General features: G+C 61.3%; 1 protein-coding gene across 6 annotated transcripts in view; it reads right to left on the bottom strand.

Annotated features, from left to right (window-relative positions):
* Window positions 1–16,228: 16,228 nt before the first annotated feature.
* CAPN15 (calpain 15) overlaps window positions 16,229–18,730 on the bottom strand; it is a 48,843-nt gene continuing 46,341 nt past the window's right edge. For all 6 annotated transcript variants that reach the window (XM_035548858.2, XM_035548857.2, XM_050713823.1 and 3 more), the window contains 3 exons: window positions 18,544–18,704; window positions 18,155–18,333; window positions 16,229–17,982 (listed from right to left, as the gene is read on the bottom strand). In XM_035548858.2, the coding sequence (XP_035404751.1) occupies window positions 17,805–17,982; window positions 18,155–18,333; window positions 18,544–18,704 (518 nt within the window). In that variant the 3' untranslated portion in view covers window positions 16,229–17,804. The remainder of the gene's footprint in view (window positions 17,983–18,154; window positions 18,334–18,543; window positions 18,705–18,730) is intronic.

Raw genomic sequence — 18,730 nt, forward strand, 5'->3', positions numbered from 1 at the left:
CTTTTGAGACTGACTATTTTGTCCAAATTGGTTGAAATGTGACCAAGAACTTGGGAAGCTAGAGGACTTGGCCCTTGCCCCTTTACAGCAGCCAGCTGAAGCCACGGGGCCAGGTTAGAGCTGGAAGAGGGGCCGGGAGGCAAGCAGGAGCCGGGAGCTGCTGGGTTGCTCCTCTGGCACCAAAACCTGGCGGAGTCGAGGGCTGCTGGAGCTGGGCAGCAAGGAACTGAAGATGAGTCCAGGCCTGTTGACACGATCTGGGGAGAACAGACTTCCTTTGGCTAACCTGACACATTTTTGGAGAGGACTGAAGGTTTGGCTGGTAATAGGAATAACGCTGTGGCAGGCTGCTTGGGAAGTGCCCGATCTGGTACCATGCAACAAATTGGTTCAGAAAAGAGGGAAAGAGGAGAATAACCTGTTGCACATCGAACCAGCCAAATCCCAGCTTGGGAACTTCTCCCAGGCAGAGAATCATCTTCCCAGCCTGTCTTCTGGTCCACCACTCACCTTCCTTTTAAACTGGTTGTGGAAACCAACCCCAAGACATCTGGGAAGGGTGCAGGGAGCAGAGAGCAGCACTCTCCTCCTTCTCTGTGACCCGCTGGGGGTACGATGCTCCTGTTCAGCCCTCCCATGTCCCCTCAGGCCTTGGCAGGGTCTGGGGGCAGCTGGGGAGCACCGGAGCAGTGACCCACCCTTGGGGCACCCAACCCTTTCACTGGACCACAGGAGAGGAGCTCTGGCCATGTCCTGGGGCTGGGTCCCCAGCTCCAACTCTGCTCTTGGTGTTTTTTTTCCCCACAACCATGCACAGAGCTCAGCTTGAGCACTGGGGGCAGCAAGCCGGCCTTCAAAGTAGAGAGCTCATGCAAGATAGCTGCGAGAGCTGCAGCCCAGAAAGGCGCAGAAGAGCGAACATCCCTTCCAAGGAGCTGGGGAAGAACAAAATAATCAAAAAACCCACGCTGGCTAGAAGGTGCTTTACAAAGTATTTATGAGGCTCACTCTTTAAAAATGGATAAGGAGTACCGAGTGCCGGCCTTCCCTTGCAGTGAGGGACGGGAAGCGCTGCTGCCAAAGGAAGGCACCGAGAACGAGGGAGCCAAGCAGCATGCATATCGTGTCCGTGCCTCTGCGCAGCCCGCGGGCTGTGGGCCCTGCACCGCCTGCCCGATTTCCTCCTGTTGAGGACCCGGCCGGGAAGGGAAGCCTTCCTGCGGCTCCATCCTGCAGGAGCAGGGCAGCTCCGACGTGGTGCACCCGCTGCCAGCTCCGCGAGGCGCAACGCGATGTGATGGGGAACAGCTGCTCGGTGCGGTGCCGGTCCCGCGGGCGGCCGGCCGCCGGTGCGAAAACGAGCAGCGCTGTCAGGGCCCATCAGCACGGCCGGGGCTGATGGTGGCGGCGGCGCCCGTGCCAGCAGGGACGTGGGGATGGGGTGGTGCGGGGAGCAGGCAGGATGCTCCTGGGGCAGGGACGGAGGGGACAGCGCTGGCTCCCTGCCACAGATGGGGACAGGGCTCAGGCTGCCCGGATGCCCCGATGTCTGCAGAGCGTGGGGCAGCAGTGGGGAAGGCAGACCAGCACCGAGACGGGAGCTGCTGAAAAGGAATGGGGATGGTGCAAGGGGGGGGCTTTGGGGCACCTGGGTTGGGTTGTCCTCTGCAATGCAGCTTGGAGAGGCCACCGGGACTTTCTGGAGGAGGCCATCAGACCAACCTTTTGTCCCAAGAGCCAGGGGCTGATTTTGTTTGGGTGAGTTTTACCCCGAGGGCTGTCACTTGGCTGGGTGTTCCCATGCTGTTGCCAACCACAGAACCACGTAGCCTGCCTGGGTCTCTCCTAGAAAGCTGGGCTCCTTGAAGCCTTTGAAGCAAAACCCTCCAGGTGTCCCACCACTGTGAGGCACACGCACACCATTTCTCTTGCTTCTCACCCAAACCTGCTCTGCACAGGGCAAGTGCTCCAGAAGAGAAGATGTTTCCAGCTGTAACAAGACAATCATGCTGCCAAACTCATTAGCTAAAGGCAAGGCTCAGACTGCTGGCAATCCACACAAAGCAAAGACAAAGAAATCAAACACAGGGGGCTGAGACCTTGCCCTCAGCTCAGTGACAATATGGGGTTTGTTTCAGTAGCTGCCATAGCAAATGTGTGGAGAAAGCACCAGATGGGAGCAGCTGCAAGCTGGAGCTGGGTTTGGACAGGAGATGTGGGGGGGGAACCCTCACACTGGACCCTGCCTTGCCCTGGGAGGAGATGCCGGGGCTCACAGGAGCAGTGGGGCAGATGGGCAGGCTGCAGGTCAGGGCTGTCCATGACCAGGACACCCCAGTGTGGCACACTGCAGCTCCAGGTGGCGGCACTGGCACTGTGGGGCTGCCAGGGTCACCCACAGCCTCCTTGCAGCATGACCTTCCTATTGGCAAAAGCCGCAGGAAAAATGCTTGGAGGAGCCAGCAGAGCGAAACTGCAACCATGAAGCACGAATGCTCTTGGATTTGGTTGCTGGGGGTATGGGGCAGGGAGTGCCCTGTAGAGCCTTTTCTGATGGGATTTGGAGGAGAGGAACAAGAGCTGCTGCTCCAGGAGGGGTTGAGTCAATGGAAGGAAAGTGCCCCCATCCTCCTCCGTACAAGCCCCTGCTCCCCCCAGGAAGAACTGCCTCTCCCGAGGTCTGCCCTCAGCCTCACACAGGGACAATTCCCTGGCAGCTCAGGCTGAAATCTCAGGTCACACACATGTCAGACAGCCCCTGGAAAGACTTTCAAATGTTTTCTGAGGATCCTAGAGTCTTTGTTGTGTCTTCACTCAGGGAAATGTTCAACCCTTGCCAGCCTCAGAGCAGGGGACACCAGCCTGGCACAGAAACATCCTCATTTATTTGGGTGAATCGCTTTGGTTGCTGGCTGGGCTGTGGTTTCTGGCTGTGCCTGGCCCAGCCTGGATGCAAATTGCTTGTATGGTCCCTGCAGCCCATGAATATCCTTTATAATCTCACTTAGAACCATGATTTCCATGGAAACTTTGGAGGCTTCTCCATACCATTACCCACCTGCCCCATCTTCTTCACGAATCATTTCGCTGGCTTAAAGGGTGAAACCCTGTTGAGCTGGCCCATAGCAGCCCAACTCATAGAGATGGATTTGGTGATCCATAGACCTGACGACACAGATACCCTGGCCCTTTTCCTGTAGGCTACTGAAATGCCTTCAGGCGAGGAAGGATTTTCACCCATTAGAAAGGCTGGATTGAAACTAATTGCCCAAAATGAGAAAAGCTTGACGTCCCATTCCCAGACCCCCAGGCCTTCAGCATTTCTATGGGCAGCATGAAATTAGTAAATTGCTATTTGTGTGATTTCCTAGATCCTTGCCCATAGGACATTTTTGTCCTGTCATATAATGTAAACTCCAGGCTTTGGCTGCTCAGACAATCGTAAGTCACTGGAGGGAGAAAAGCAAAGTGTCACCTGGTCCCTCGGCGAGCTGCAGGCTCTGTGCTGCTCTCCCGAGTATCTCCAGGAGCATGGTGCTCACACGCAGAGCTGGGACAGCACCATGTGCCAGCGGTGACCCTTCGTTATCTGTTTTTCCTGAGCGCACCATTTTCACCGCACTTGCTTACTGCTAGGGAAAGAAAAAAAAAAAAGATTAAAAACCAAAATTGATTTTTATTTTTTATTTTTTATAAATCAATGGACTGATCTATGGCAGATCAGATCTCTGCAGTTCCTGGTGCCCTGCAGTGCGCTGCCTGCTGTGACTGCTCGGAGCAGCCCAGCACCGTGTGACACCCCCGTGGGACTGATCCCGCTGCAGAGTGCCCACGAGCTGGGCATTTCGAGCACCTTGACCTGGCCAGCACTGAATCTAACGGCCCCTCCCCTCCACCCCTCCACGGGTTCAAATTACAATTCAGGCCAGAAAGCCATCGCTGGAAACAGTTCTTGGAAGCAGCCCTGAGTGCCAGGATGCTCCTCACGCTGGCTGAAAACAGGGGAAATGCTGGCACGTGAGCTCAGCCCCTGCTGCAACAGGTAAGACTGACAGCAAAGTCCCTCCTCCCCACCTCTGGGCACCAAGCTGTCTTGTCACCCAAGGAGCTCACCAGGTACTTTTGTTCCAGGCAGATAGCACCGGTGATAGCTACAGGCACCACCTCATCTACCGCCACATCCAACCTCTGCTCAGATGAGACCTGAAGTGCTCAGTTTAGGTGATCAGAGCAGGAATGACACACTCCTGCCCTCGTCATCCTGGATGTCTCTGCAGGACCATCCAGGGACAGATCCAGGAGAAGCACCTCTTGACTGTGAGATGCAACTTGAGAAACCTTCTCAGAAAGCCCAAACCCGTCATGCTGGGGTTGGAGAGAGTGCGTTAACAAGGGCCAGCAGGGTGGGCACACCAGGTGCCAGGGGTGACAGTGGTTGTTGCAGGTCAGGAGCTAGGGCACGGCCTTTGGTACCCATGGGCTTCAGACGCCTTCTTCCTTGTCTGTGGACACAGGACCCCCAGCAGTGTGGGCTCTGCAAAGAGCAGCTGATGCCAACCCACATCTATCTGCGCGCTCCACCACACTGAGAGGTGCAATGGCAGCTCCTGGGGCTGGGCAGACGGTGCAGGCCGGGGCAGATGGGGACTGGGCCCAGGGATGCTTCAGGAGGAGGATCTTCTCAGAAGGCAACCACAGAAGCCGCGTAATGGCAGGGGTGAGACGTTCCAGGGAGGGGAAGAAGGTGATACCCTCTTCTGAACAGTTCTCCCAGGCCCAGCCTTGCATATGTGTGTACTAAGCACACACCTCCTGCCCTGGGCTGTGGCTTCTGAAGGCAGAACAGCCTCCCAGGCCAGGCAGCTGGTGACGGGACAGGTCCCCAGCCAAACCAGAAAGGTGCTGCTGTGTTTTCCTAACAGGCATGAAACGGGCCGGTAAGGGACTCATCTCCTGGCCTCCACGCTGCAGGCTCCATCCCCAGTGCCCTCCCATTCCCACCCCCACCCCCCATCACTTTTAGCCTGGAGGTGCCTGGAAAAAGGTGAGGAGCAGGGATGAAGCTCTCTGGTTCACTGATCCCATCTCTCCAAGGCGTGGTAGGAGCCTCGGCACCGTTAGAGTGGGTGGTTGTTATTGTCGTTGCTGATTTCTGTATTCTTCTGCCTCTTTCTCCTGACTGGTTTGGTGGCCCTGTCATTACCAGGTTTCCCCAGCTGCCTGTCAGGGTCCTGTTGGCCTCAGTGTTGCCTCAGGCTCTCAGATAACAAACAAGGCACAGAAGAGTTCTTGGGCTTCCACGGCCTTAATTAGCTGGTATCATTTTAGGGACGTGTGTCCTGCTGGCCGCAAGGAGACAAAGACAGCTCGGGAGGCATCTTTAAATGCATCCAATTAGAGGGGGCTTTAGAGACGGACAGTCAGCTCCCGAACACGTGGGGCCCCTGCCAAAAAACCTCATGTCCTAGCTGAAGACTGGTGGTGACTTGTTCTTCCTCCGGTGAACATGATCCTCCCTTCAGCACGATGCTGTGCTGCTTTGCGTTCAGCAGTGTCACTGCCCTACACCAGCACAAGTTGTGGCAGAACCAAGAAACCAGCACGTGAGTGCTCGCACACACAGAGCTTGGGCAGGTGCCTATACCAAACCACGGCTTGTGTCTTCTCCAGCCTGTTTACACCGGTCCCAGGTCTCCAGAGGAGCTGCTGTAAGTGCTGCCGGGTGTCTCTGGGCACATCCCACCTCCCCTTCCCCTCTCCTTTTGCAGGGGTACCCTGAGACGTGGCTGGGGAGACATGCTCTCCCCGAGGGGCATCATGAGTGGGTGTCCTCTGCAGGCTGGGCACTGCGGGGAGACCACCACGTGCCCTCTCTCCACTGTGACAAGCCCGTTCCCAAAGGGACCAGTGACCAGAAGGGACACTGATGTCTCCCTTGGCACTGGTGGCTGGCTGACTGCACATGGGCTGCTCCATTGGTGTTATTAGAGAATCAGAGAATCGCAGAGTGGTTTGGGTTGAAAGGGACCTTAAAAGTCATTTAATTCCAACTTCCTGACATGGGCAAGGACATCTCCCCCAGCCCAGGTTGCTCAAAGCCCCATCCAGCCTGGCCTTGGGCACTGCCAAGGATGGGACATCCACAGCCTCTCTGGGCAGCCTGTGCCAGTGCCTCACCATGCTCATAGGAAAGAATTTCTTCCTCATATCTGATATAAACCCACCCTCTTTTAGTTTAAACCTATTTCCCCTTGTCCTATCGCTACTTCCCCTGACAAAGAGTCCCTCCCCAGCTTTCCTGTAGCCCCCTTCAAGCGCTGGCAGGCCACTGGGAGGTCTCCTCGAGCCTTCTCCTCTCCAGGCCGAACACCCCCAGCTCCCTCAGCCTGGCTCCACAGCAGAGGTGCTCCAGCCCTCAGATCATCTCTGTGGCCTCCTCTGAACTTTCTCTAACAGGTCCGTGTCCGTCTTGTGTTGGGGCCCAGAGCTGAGCGCAGGGCTCCAGGTGGGGTCTCATGAGAGCAGAGCAGAGGGGGACAATCCCCTCCCTGCCCTGCTGCCCATGCTGCTCTCAGTGCATCGAAGTGTCCCAAGCTATGTGACACCAGATGAGACGGCAACGGCGGAGCCAAGGAGGGACAGAAATGGGTGTCATAGAAGAGACTCTGAGGTTGTCCCACAGCAGCACACAGAAGTTCCCAAAGCCATCGTGGGGATCTCTGTGTCCCAGTCAACCATGGACTCCATGAACATGCTCAGGCTTCCTGGCTGATGTCTCTGGGTTCCCACCCGGGGGGGGTCCTGTCCTTCCCCACTGCCGAAGCCCTTGCCTGGCTGCTGCAGCCACCACTCGCCCTGCAGCCTCCAGCTCCCTGCTTCCTGGCCTCCTCAGCTGGAGGCAGCTGGGTCAGCAGCCTCCCTCCAGGTGGAAAATTGGCAATTAAACCTCCCGGAGATGCGGCCACCATCCCAGCCCCTGGCATGGTGCTGGGGAGACCCAGCTCCATCACGGCTGAGTGGTGCAGCCCTGCTGTGGCCTCTGGCTGGACTCAAAGAGTTAACTCTGAGTGCCAGCCATTAATATTCTCACTGATAACCCCAAATACCAGCCCTGCACAGCTGTCGCTTTCATTAGCGCTGAGAAAATGAGCCCTTCAAAATAGGACAGGCGGCCGGGGGGGGAGGGAAGAGGAGGGCTCTGGGGCCAAACACGCGATTTTCCGTGCGATCGACGGCCATGAAACCGCCTTCCCGTGACGTCAGGGGTCACTCGGGTGCTGGTGAAGGATTCCCCAACCCCCCCGTCCCCACGGGTGGGTGCCCCCCACCCGCTCGGTGGCACCGGGGAGGCGCTGGGCCCGGCCCCGAGCGGCCATGGCTGGGGAGGTGCACGGGGCGGCTGTCACATCGCATCAGTGTCGGCCCCGCACCACGGCTCGGTGAAGGCCCTGCGCTGCACAAGGGCTTCAAGGAGCCGGTGATTCACTGGGGTGGCTGGGCAGAGCCGAGGCCCTGCGGTCGCCGCCGGGTGCTGGCACCCCCAGGCGCGGGGTGGAGGAGGAGGCACGGGTGAGGGATGTTTTCCCTTTGGAGATGCTGAAGGGGAGGCGAGGACCTTGCTCGGCGTGCGGGACGTTCTCCTTCCTCGAGTTGTGGCCGAGCCTGAGGGGCTGCAGATCTCCTACGTTTGGCTTTGCCGTGGGTGTGCCATGCGGCAGGGCTGGGGAAGGATGTCCCACCTACCCCTCTGCATCCCAGCCTCTGAGGACATCCCAGGAAAGTCACCCAAATCTCAATAATTCCTCAGCTGTTGCTTCTTCCAGCAGTTCAGCTGCAGCTGTCCCCTCCGCATTCCACCTCCCCGGGCCGGTGGGATCACAGAATCACAGAATCACAGAATCATCTAGGTTGGAAGAGACCTCCAAGATCACCCAGTCCAACCTCTGACCTAACACTAACAAGTCCTCCACTAAACCATATCACATGCCACTGAGGCCATGGGAGCGATTGGATATGATGGGGAAACTGAGGCAGGGGCTGGATGCTCAGGCAGCACAGGCAGAGAGGTGCATGCGGGGAGACAGCAGGTCCCTCGGTGCTCCTGCACCCGCACGAGCTGCCTCCTGGCAGAGCTGTGGATGCCCCAAACCTGGCAGTGCCCAAGGCTGGCCAGGGCCTTGGGCAGCCTGGGCTGGGGGCAGGGGTCGTGCCCACAGCAGGGCTCAGAACCAGGTAGGCACCAAAGTTCCCTCCGACCCAAACCCTGCAATTCTCTGATTCCTGGGCTGAGGGGGGCAGAGGTGTTGCCATCCAGCTGGAGACGAAGAAGCAGCACCCCTGCAAAGTGAGCAGCAGGGTGGCACGTGGCCCTTGGGAGATGCCGCTGGGGGAAGCGGGGTCTGCAGCTTGCTGCCAGCCTTTCTGCCTCCAGGCTGATGCCCCCACGTGCCGCGAATGACCAAAATTGGGTCCGAGCACCCAAATCCCACTCCTCAGCGTAAGCAGACTCTGCAGGGGGACGCGGAGCCACGCTGAGCGCTGGCTGCGTGCAGAGCAGCCGGCAGGCTGTGTGACAAGGCAGACCAGCATGGTGGATGGCAGTAATTACCGTGCCGCCCACAGCTGAAGGGGAGCATATGGTAAGGAAAAGGAAACTAACTTGTATTTTTCCGCACCCCCGGGCTCAGCCTTTCTGGGGCTGTCACAGTCGATTTGTGCTGCCTGAGCTGCTTCGCCCTGGCCGCTTCTGACTGCGGCGGCTCCCTCCCAGGCAGCGGCGAGGCTGGTGCTCGGCACTCGCTGCTCCTGTGGCCCCGCGCTGGGGTGGCCAGCGGGGACCTGGTGCCACCAGCCCCGGTCCTGCTCCTGGCACCCAGTACCACCAACCCCGTTCCTGCTCCTGTCCCTGCTGCGAGCCCCGGGAGCCCCAGGGCTGCATGCAGAGGTGGTGGGCACAGGGCTGGACTATGCCCGGTGTGCATGCTATGGGGAGAGGCCACCGGGCAGTGCCTGGACCTGGGTGGTGTGAGGGGTGCATTCGCAGCCACAGCCTTGAAAGTGCACCTTGGGGTGCCCAGGAGCTCGGGACTCCTTCCAGCCATCCATGCGGAAAGGCTGGGGTTGGGGAGATCTGCCTTTCAACCACACCAGGCCCTCCTGGAGGTAGGCTTGCTCCACATCTTCAGGGTCCTGAGCCCTGCCAGGCCCCTAAAAGCCACTGCAAAACCTACACAGAGCCCCGCTGAGCGTTTGCACTGTGCTGGGGACAGCAAGTTGTCATGGGCTCGCCGTCACTCACACCCTGCCATGGTGCAGCATCTCAGAGAGGCCTGGATCTGGCTGAGAAGCAAAGCTGCTGCCTTAATCCTGTGCTTTCTCCCATTCATCTGTCCAGCCCAAATACTCTTGCTAACAGCAAGCTACGAAGTGGCAGATGGAGCAAGCAACTTTGCTTCTTTTAAGCAGGGTGCTTTTCCCATCAGCTGTGCCAGCTCATTCCCAGCGGGGACTTTGCAGGTGCTGGGTGATGCACGATACCGCTGTGAACCAGCCAACAAGGGTTAGGGTGGCTGCCTTTGCCATCCGGTGATGGGGAAGGTGGCCGTGCTGGAGAGCATGTCAGGAAAACGAGGGGGTGGGTGCTGCAGCTGAACTTCTTCGAAGGCTGTGGTTCCCAGGAGGTGCTGCGTGTCGATGCAGAGCTATGTGAGCAGGCACCTGGGGCGCCTCACCAGCACAGCCAGAAACTGGTTGTGTCTGCCAGCTGGACATGGAGTCATCCCTGGGAAGCAAAATCCCATTTTTTGAATAGAATCAGGACCTCCCTTTTCCTTTCCAGATTTTTCGGTGCTGCCAAAAGGCTCTTGGGAGAGGCTGGGCTGAGCTGCTGCTTCCATGCAGCATGAAGTGAAACTGGTGGCCTCAACTGTTGCATCAAGTTTTTGGGATAAGGGCAATATGTCTGAAACTGGAGTGGAATTTCTGGAGAGGCAAGGACCACACAGCTTGGCTGGTTTGAGGCCTTTGAAGGATGCAGCCATTCAAAACTTTTCAGGCTACTGCCCTCACGCTGCAAACCAACACCCAGGTACCCGTCTGACCCCAAAAGGGAGGATTTCGTAGGGGTCTGGTACATGCAGGTGGATGCAGACAAACAGGGTGCAATACCAGCACCTTGGGGATTTGATGTCTTTAGGAGTAAACTGGGTGAGCTGGGAGAGCTCAGCTGCCAGCAATGCCCTCAGGAAACATCAGCAGAAAGAGGGGAAATGGGGACACCCCGGGCTGCACCAGCGTGCCCTGGAGCTGCACAAACCGTGGTGGCGGTCACCTTCCTGGGCTCGTCTCCAGCCCCTGCCAGCCAGGACCCCTCAGTGCACAGCCCCACAGCTGGGGTTAGGGGCAGGGATGAAGCAGCCTTCAGCCATGGGCTGGACAAGGCTGGTTTCCCAGCTCCCAGTGTGGTGAGCTCCCCAGGTTTGGGGCACGCCGGGGATGATGATGAGTCCTGCAGAAGGAAGGGTGATGTGGCTCGGGGCGGTGGAACTGAGCCAGCAGGCATGAGCAGGGCTGACCTGGGGGCTGGACCTCCAAGGTCACAAAGCAGCCACCGAGCTCCTTCTCCTCCTCCAGGGACGTGTCCCTCCTGGGGCAGGCTGGGCTCGCACCCAGGAGGGCTGGTGCTGACCTCTCGGAGCCAAGCTGCACACGAGGCTTTGAGGATGGGGTTGGAGCTGCACTGGTCCAGGTGCCCATGGCCAGCACAGCCCGGCTCGCTTCAGCCCACATCGGTACCCAGCCACGGGCGGAGGGTGGCACAAGGCAGCGGGTTCCGGCACCATTCCCCTCCCTGGACCTCAGAGCTGCTGCTGACCTCCTGGGCATGGCGCAGAGCCCGTCTGTCGTGTCAGCCTCTCGCCCGGGGACAGACTGCAAGGCATGGTCCCGAGCATTGCTTGGTGTGGGGCTCGGCGGGCTCCTGCCCCCTAACAAACCCCTTATTCAGGCGTGGAGATAAAAGGGCCCGCACGACCCCCCTGTAACTCTGCGCGGAGGTGATGTGTGCCCAGATGAATTCACTTCTCCCCGAAAAGCAGGAGGAGCAAGGGGACTGCTGGGGGGGTCATCCTTTAAACGCAGAGCCGGGTCCCCAGGGGCAGCCTGGCTCAGGAGGGACGAGGGAGGAGGCTGTGCCCATGTCCCCACCTCGGGCTAGCTCTGTGCATGGCAGGCAGCTGGGTTTTGCCTGCAGGACCCCAAAGGCGTAGCCCCCACCCCGGGCTCCCTCTCCAACCCCTCGCCTAGCACAGGAGCCTTCTGTGGGGAAAAAAATGTTTTTTTTCTGGGGACAAAACTCCTCCATCTGGGGCTGAATAGCAGGGGGCGGTGGGCAGGGGCACGAGGAGAGGAGCAGGGAGGCTGCTCTGCGGGTCCCTTCCCGGCAGCCGCCAGCCCTGACCTCCCATTTGCCTGTCAAGAGCGAGCTTCGGCACCGCAACACCCCCTGTCAAATTAGTGAGTCAGAAGACGTAAGAGAGACCACCGCTGCTAATTTGTACATTAACTGGTTCTGACAGAAATATTTCACAAGTGAAAAAACAGAAAATGTGCCTCAAGACAATGTTCAACTTCCGTACCAGCAAACTTCTGCTTAACTGTTCAGCGTGGGGGGGGGGGGGGGGGGCGGAACCCATCGCACCCCTGCGCTGGGGGTGCCAGGGACCAGCTGGGGGGGCTCCGTCCCAGCCCTGCCCTTTGGGAGCCTCCCCCAGCTCCCCAGGGCTGCACCCACCTCCCCTCCTGTCCCACGACCTGGGGGGTGTTCCCCAGCAGCTGGGGGTCCTGGGGAGAGACTGGGGAGAGATGAGCCCCCCCCCCCCCCAGCACCCCTGGGGCACCCACCCTGCTGCCGCCCCCCCCGGCACACCGAGCCCTGCAGCGAGAGCGTGGCTGAACCTGGCGGAGAAGCCCCCGTGCTGGGGCTGGTGGCAGGAGCTGGGCGGCGTTGGGAGGGCAGGGCAGTGCCATGTCCCCAGTGGGTTGGGACACTGGTGGGGACCGGAGCAGCTCCATCCCAGGGCCAGACGCCCGCTGGGTGCTCACCGTGGTGGCCGATGCTGGCGCTTCACGAGGTGCTGCCCCACGGCGCGGGCGCGGGTGGGAGCAGGCGCGGGCTGAGCCGGGTCCTCGGGCCAGCAGCATCGAGCGCATGATCTGTTGTGGCAGCTTCCCTGCAGCCTGGAGCCAGCCCCGAGCTAGCACTGATGATGGCTTTAATTGCTTTCAGATTCGATAGCCCAGCCCGTGACAGCCCCGGCGATGCGGCGGCCGCAGCCGCAGCTGTGCCAGCCAGCCCCGTCCCACCGCGTCCCCACGCCGAGCGGGGCAGGAGGTGGTGAGGAGCTGCCTGGCCGCCCCGCCGGGCTGGGGCTTTTCCTTCCCAACCTGGCAAACTTCCCCTGGCCTGGCCATGCTGCCATGCTTGCCTGGGCATTGCTCGTGGTCCTGAAACCCAGCTGGGATGATGACAGGGAGAGCACAGCCCCCAGGATGCCACTGTGGCCATGCTGTGAAGCCACCCAGCCTTGTGCCACTGCCAGCATGCTCAGGGTGCTGCTCTGCTGTAGCAGGGGTCAGAGGGAGATGCTGGCAGGCTTCACGCTGCCATCGGTGATGGGGACAAGGCAGGGCTGGGGACAGGGCACAGGCTGTGCTGCGGGGCTGGGGGCTACCTCCAGGGCAGTTGGGGGTGCCCAGGGCAGGCAAAGCCGGGCTCCAGAGCACCCAGGTCCTCCCATCTGAGGGTCTGACTGCCCCCAGCATCGGGTCCTCACCGTGCTGGATTACGGCTGCACAGGGAGCCAGGGGTCACAGGGGTGTTCAGCACCTGCAGGTCCTCATAATCCTCTTCCTCCCTGCTGCCACGCTCAAAGATGCCTCCTGCATCCCCCTGAGACCGCATCGGTGCGGGCAGCTGCCAGTGATGTCTCTAATGGCTCCTGCCTGCTGGACAGCCCGCGGGCTCGAGGGCAGCAGGGCTGGGTGCCCGGCACAGTGCTCACCCCCACAGATATGTGGCTGCAGGCAGCGAGGGTGGGCGCGCTGGCCTGAGTGGTTGGCCTGGAGCACGGAGTCCCTGCGGTGCTGGTGCCAGCAGGGCCACGTGTCCCCATCCCCTCCCGCCAGCCCTGCTGGGGCTCAGCCCCCAAACCCACCTCCCAGCTCCAGCGCTGGGGCTGAGCTGCCCTGCAGCAGGCTTCATATTTAATTTGGGAGGAGTTTGCTGCCCACCTGGGGACTTCAGGGGAAGCAAAGACGTGGGATTTCTCCTGGTACCCTGCTACCGGCACTCAGAAGACCTGGTTCCCATGCCGCCCCCAGTCCATGACCCTATTAGTTCAGACGTGCAGTGCTTGCTGCTTGGACCAGACCAGAGCCGTGGTCCCAGCAGCACCCACTCCAAACCCCGCTGTGGTGGCTCAGAGCCCGGAGTGATGCTCTCGGCAGAGCACTGGCCTCAGCTGAGGATGAGGAGGGGGCCGGGGGTGCTGGGCTGAGCTGGGGCGATTGCTCACGTCCCCGATCCATTATTGCGGGCAGTGCCGGCGGGCGGTCCGGGGCAGGGACTGCATTATTGACGAAGGGGAAGGCAGGCCACGGTGCAGGCAGCATGGGCAGCGGCCCCTCCTGCAGCACGCAGCCGCGGGCAAAGCACTTTGCCTGTGCCGCAGAGCTGCAGAGCAGCCCGGCCAGCCTGGGGCAGGCAGAGCCACAGCGACCGCAGAGCGCATCAGCAGCAACGCGATCCTGCGGCGGCAGAGTGCCTGCCTTGCCCAGCATGGGGACGGGCAGCTGCGGGCCCCAAGCGGATGCCCAGCGATGCCCTTGCAGCGGCACAAGCCCTGCTCCCACACAGCCGCTGCAGCTCTGCCCCCTCCATCCCAGTGCAGCGCTGGTGATGTGCTTTTTAAGCCTCCCTCTTGTCTCTAGGCGGAGATTTGTGGCGTAAAATGCACAATATGTTCTATCTGCCCTGTGGGAGCCATAAAATATTCACCAGCAGCTCCCATTATAGTCAGAGTGAATCACAGAGAGCGCTCCAGCCCACGTTCCCCGGTGCGCTCCCTCCCCGCTCAGACCCTGCGAGCCCCGGCATGGCCGCAGGAGCCGTAGTGGTGGCGGTGCCAGGTCCTGACAAGCGGCCAGGACCTCGCTGGTGCACGTGGGGATGCAGAAGGACCCTTGCTTCCACCTGGAAGGCCCCCCCAGGCTCGGCAGGTGGAGGGAGGATGGGCTCGGCCGCCCTTGCTGAGGGTGACTGCACCGATGGGATGGCAAATGCCAGAGCAGCGCAAGGCCTGGGGCCGCCGTGAGCTTGGAGAGGACGGGGCTGTCATCAGGGCGATGGGTAGCACTGGTGGTCGGCAGCATGGGGGGGACAGTGCGCCCTTTGCAGCTTCCCTGGTGCTCTCTGTCCCACTAAGCACAACCTGGTGTCCCCGTCACTCAACGCTTCGTAGCCCCGGCCCCTCGGTCAGGGCCCCACAGCCATGCCACGGCACAGCCCCGTGGGACAGCCCCTTCTGCTTGCTGCCTGCATCGTCACGCATGCACTCCAACACACCGGTGGCTCCAACACCGCTCTTCCTCTCCCCTCCTGCTGCCTGTCCCTCCGTCCACCCTTCCCTTCTCAGCAGCCCGTTCTCCCTGCCCAGTGCCCATCTCCCCCTTGGACCTCAGGCTGAAGACATGGCTGATTTAAGGCATGACAGTGCTTGTTGATTAAGCAACAGGCTGCTACAAAAACAGTAATTCATATATAATGATATCTTTTTCACATGCAGTTATACACAATAATTGATATCTTTTTGGCACTCAATTATAAAACAGTTAATTCCGTCTCTTAACTACTGCAAGTGGCGCCTCCCACCCTGCCACGGCTGTTGGCCTCCATCCCACACCTCTCGGCCACTCTGCGTGTGTCCTGGTGGCTGGGGACCTCTGGTAGCATCACCGTTGTCACCTGCTCCTGGGAGAAGTGCCACATCCACACCCATACCTATACCTATACCCATACCATATCCGTACCCACACCTTTGCCCATACCCATGCCACATCCATACCCACGCCCATACCACAGCCATGCCCATACCCTCACTGTGTCCCTGCCCATGCCCGCACCACATCCCCACGCCCCTGCTGTTTCGGTATCGCTGCAGCTTGATGCCGGAGGCTGTTACTGGGGCAGGGGGAGCCGCCCAGCCCCTGGCAGGGACAAGGCTCCTGGGCCACCGCGTGCCACCGCCGAGCCCTGGGGCTGCCCCCTCTGTGCAGGTGCCCCCATCTCCCGGGCAGGACCGTGGCGAAGGGCAGGATTTGTCCCGAGCTCACGGGGGCTCAGCGGGATGGGGCTGGGGAAGGCCACGAGGGCTGTGAGGGACGCGAGGGTTAAACCTCGCCTCTGCCGTCGCGTTTCCCTTCCCTGAACAGACTGAGAGCGGAGCCAGGCAGAGAGGCAGTGCCCTCCCCACCAAAATTAACTCTCCATCTGTTTCTCCCCGGCTGAGGCTGATGGCTTGTGACAGGGCCTCCTGAATGCAAAGATGTTTCGCCCGGAAAAATCTATTACGAGTTGCTCTAAGAAAGGCAGAAACCCTCTCCTTCTGTCTCTCCCTACTGGTCTCTCAAGGTGCCCACCCCAGGCGAGAGGGGCCTGGCGCGCAGCCGGCCGCCTCCGCTCAGCCGCAACGCCGCGGCCGCCGCCTGCCTCGCCCCCGGGCCCCGGCAGCCGGGAGGCGGCGAGGGGCAGCCCGGGGAGGCCGCCCCCGAGCCCGGCGCTGGGCAGGCACCGGGCGGGCACCGGGCACGGGCCTGGCACCGCGGGGAGGGGGCTCCGGGCCGGGGCCCTGAGGGGGGCCGGGGGTCGGGGGCAGGACCCGGCAGCGACTTCGGGCAGCGGCTCGGTGGGCTCCGAGGAGCCGGGCGGAGGCGGCAGGGCCGGGGCACGGGGCCCGCTCCTCGGCCCCAGGCCCCAGCGGAGCCTCCGCGGGCAGCGGCTGCCCCCTCCCGGCCGCTGCCTGCCCCGGCTTCGCTCACCCCGACCCCGCGGAGGCCGCGGTTCCCCCGGCACCAACCCCGAAAGCGGCTTCGAGGCTCGCTCGGCCCCCAAAATCTCACCCCCGGGGGGCGGCCGGCACCGCCCCGGCGGCCCCAGAGAACCAGGCAGCTTCAGTAAAAAACAAAACTTTATTTGGTCCGTCAGAACCTGAGTTTGAAAACCACCCATGGATAATTCATATCATACAGGGAGTACTGATCTGATTTACAATTGATAAAATATCCTATGTTTCTTAAGAGCTGGACAGTATTTACAGGGTTAAAAATATTCACAGCTCACAAAGACAGAGAGAAAAAGTGAAGGACAAATCATCCCGAGGAGGAAGGAGCGGGGAAGAGAGAAAACAGAGCAATGAACAAAAATAACCACAGCCAGAGCTTGGCTCAGCATTCCCCAGCCCCTGCCCCAGCACCTCAGGGCTGGGAGGGGACAGACGGACAGGCCAGACAGACCCACGCAGCCCCTGCTGTCACAGGCTGCCCCCCAGCACGGAGCCCCCCAGCATCTCCCCCTGCCCCCAGTGGGGCCCGGGGTGGGGGGGGCAGCACTGGTGGACCCCAGCAGACGAACACACAGACACACACCCATGCCAAGCCCGACGAACACGAGGTCAGCCTCGCCACGAAGCCCCTGCAGGGACGCAGCAGCACCCAAGGTTCTTACAAACCTTCGCCTTGTGCCGCCTGCCACCCCTCCGAAGGATGGGGCCCACTGCTGCCTCCCCCCCAAAATCACTCCCCGTCTCCCTGGGGCAGGGCCATGTGGCAGAGCCACCCCCTGGGTGCTGCTCTCCGGACCCCGGCTCTGCCCCTGCTGCCCCGTGGCACCGCTGCTGCCCCTCGCCCCGCACCTCCGCAGGGCAGGGGATGGTGGGGGGAGATCCCCCAGGGCAGCGCGGGGGGCCGAGCCCCGCTGGGGCCGCATGGCTTCTCTCCAGGCGCTGCTTCCAGCGGCCGCCTTTGCATAGTAACACTGCGATGAGGTGGGGGGGGAACGGAGCATCGCCCCCAGCCCTGCTCGCGACCCCGGAGCAGGGGTGGGGAAGCGCATGTCTTCATTTCGTCCCGAGGTGTGGTGAAAACCGACAGCAACAGCTTCCTGCGACAACCCAGTGCCCTTCCCAGCCCCGGCACGGGGTGGGGGTCACCACCCCCGGCCCAGCTGCGGTGCCTCGGTGCCCACTCAGTCCTGGCAGCAGACAACAGGGGGGACAAGACAGTGGGAAGGGCCCAGGGACAGACGGAGGGTCACACAGACGGACAGACATTAGAGGTATATTCTTTTTTGTTGTTGTTGTTTTTTTTTGCAGCGCCAGGGCCCCGGCACCGCAGGAGGGGGCAGAGTCCTGAGCGTGGTGCCTGGGAAGGGCATTGACAGCAACCTCCAGCCCCCCCCTCTCCTGCAGCCCCCCACTGCCATGCTGCGTGCCCAGGGCTGGCCGAGGGCACCGGCCCCAGCGGGGTATGGGGCAGGTGGGATCCTGAGATGGCCCCGTGCCCCCAGCTGCTCCTCGTAAAGTGCCGTGGGGGCGGCCGGCAGAGCTGGTCCTGGCCCTGAGAGGGCAAAGTGCTCGGTGTGATGCTCAGGCTCTGCCCCGCGGCTCAGCGCCGACAGCTCGGGGGCAGCCCCAGGCCAGAGGCTGGGTGAAAATCACAGGGGAGAGGAGCAGGGAGGGGGCAGCGCTTCGTCATAGGGGCCGGGGCCCATGGAGCCCGGCGACCTCGGGTGTGAGCAGCGGGTTGTGGGTGCCTTTCGTCGACATCCAGTCGTTGAGGAAGGCCTGGGTGGCTTTGCGGTGCGCCAGGCGGTGGGTGATGGAGAAGCCGGCGTTACCCTCCAGCTGGGAGAGGATCACCAGCACCTGCCTACAGAGAGAGTCGGGCTCAGCGTTTGGCCACGCACTGCAAACCCTCTGCCTCCATCTCCCACCCCCTCCCTGGGCCCTGCCTTGCCCCAGGCCCTCCACCAGCACCCCTCGGTGCCATCACGCACCTGCCCCATGCTGACCCTCTCCTCCCACCCTTGCCTACCCCGGACCTGTGCAGGGGAGGGACGCTGTCCTGCGTTTTGAGGCTGCCACGTGTAGAGACGACGTTGAAGCTGTCGGTGCAGTCGCACTGGACGTGCAGATAGGATTTGGGGTGCCGGTTCTCCACCACCACGATGAGCCCTGCCCAGCCATGCGTCAAGTAGTAGCACGTCATCCCCTCGCGGCCCTGGGGCAAACGGCACGGTCAGGAGTACGAATCCTCCGGGCAGCCCTGTCTCTAAATCTTAACCCCTGGGCCAGCATCTTCCCCCTCCAGCTGAGCCCTGCCCACTGAGGACGTGGCAGAGGCAGGGTCCAGGCTCCCTCTGGCACCATTGTCCCCTTCCCTGCCGCAGGCACGGGCAGGTCAGCCCCTGCCCTATGCCACTGCACCCACCTCGTGGCGCTCGCCCTTGTTCTCGGTCAGCAGGATGATGGCATCTGCCAGCGTGGTGGGCTGCGCCTCCATCTGCTCCACCATCACCTGGCGCGAGCTGTAGATGGCCAGGATATAGCTGGAGTAATCGGTGGCCGGCCGGCTGCTGGTGGGACTGGACACTGCGGAGAGGACAACGCGCAGAGGA

Source organism: Cygnus atratus, chromosome 15 (genome assembly GCF_013377495.2).
Source record: "Cygnus atratus isolate AKBS03 ecotype Queensland, Australia chromosome 15, CAtr_DNAZoo_HiC_assembly, whole genome shotgun sequence".
Taxonomy (NCBI): Eukaryota; Metazoa; Chordata; class Aves; order Anseriformes; family Anatidae; genus Cygnus; species Cygnus atratus.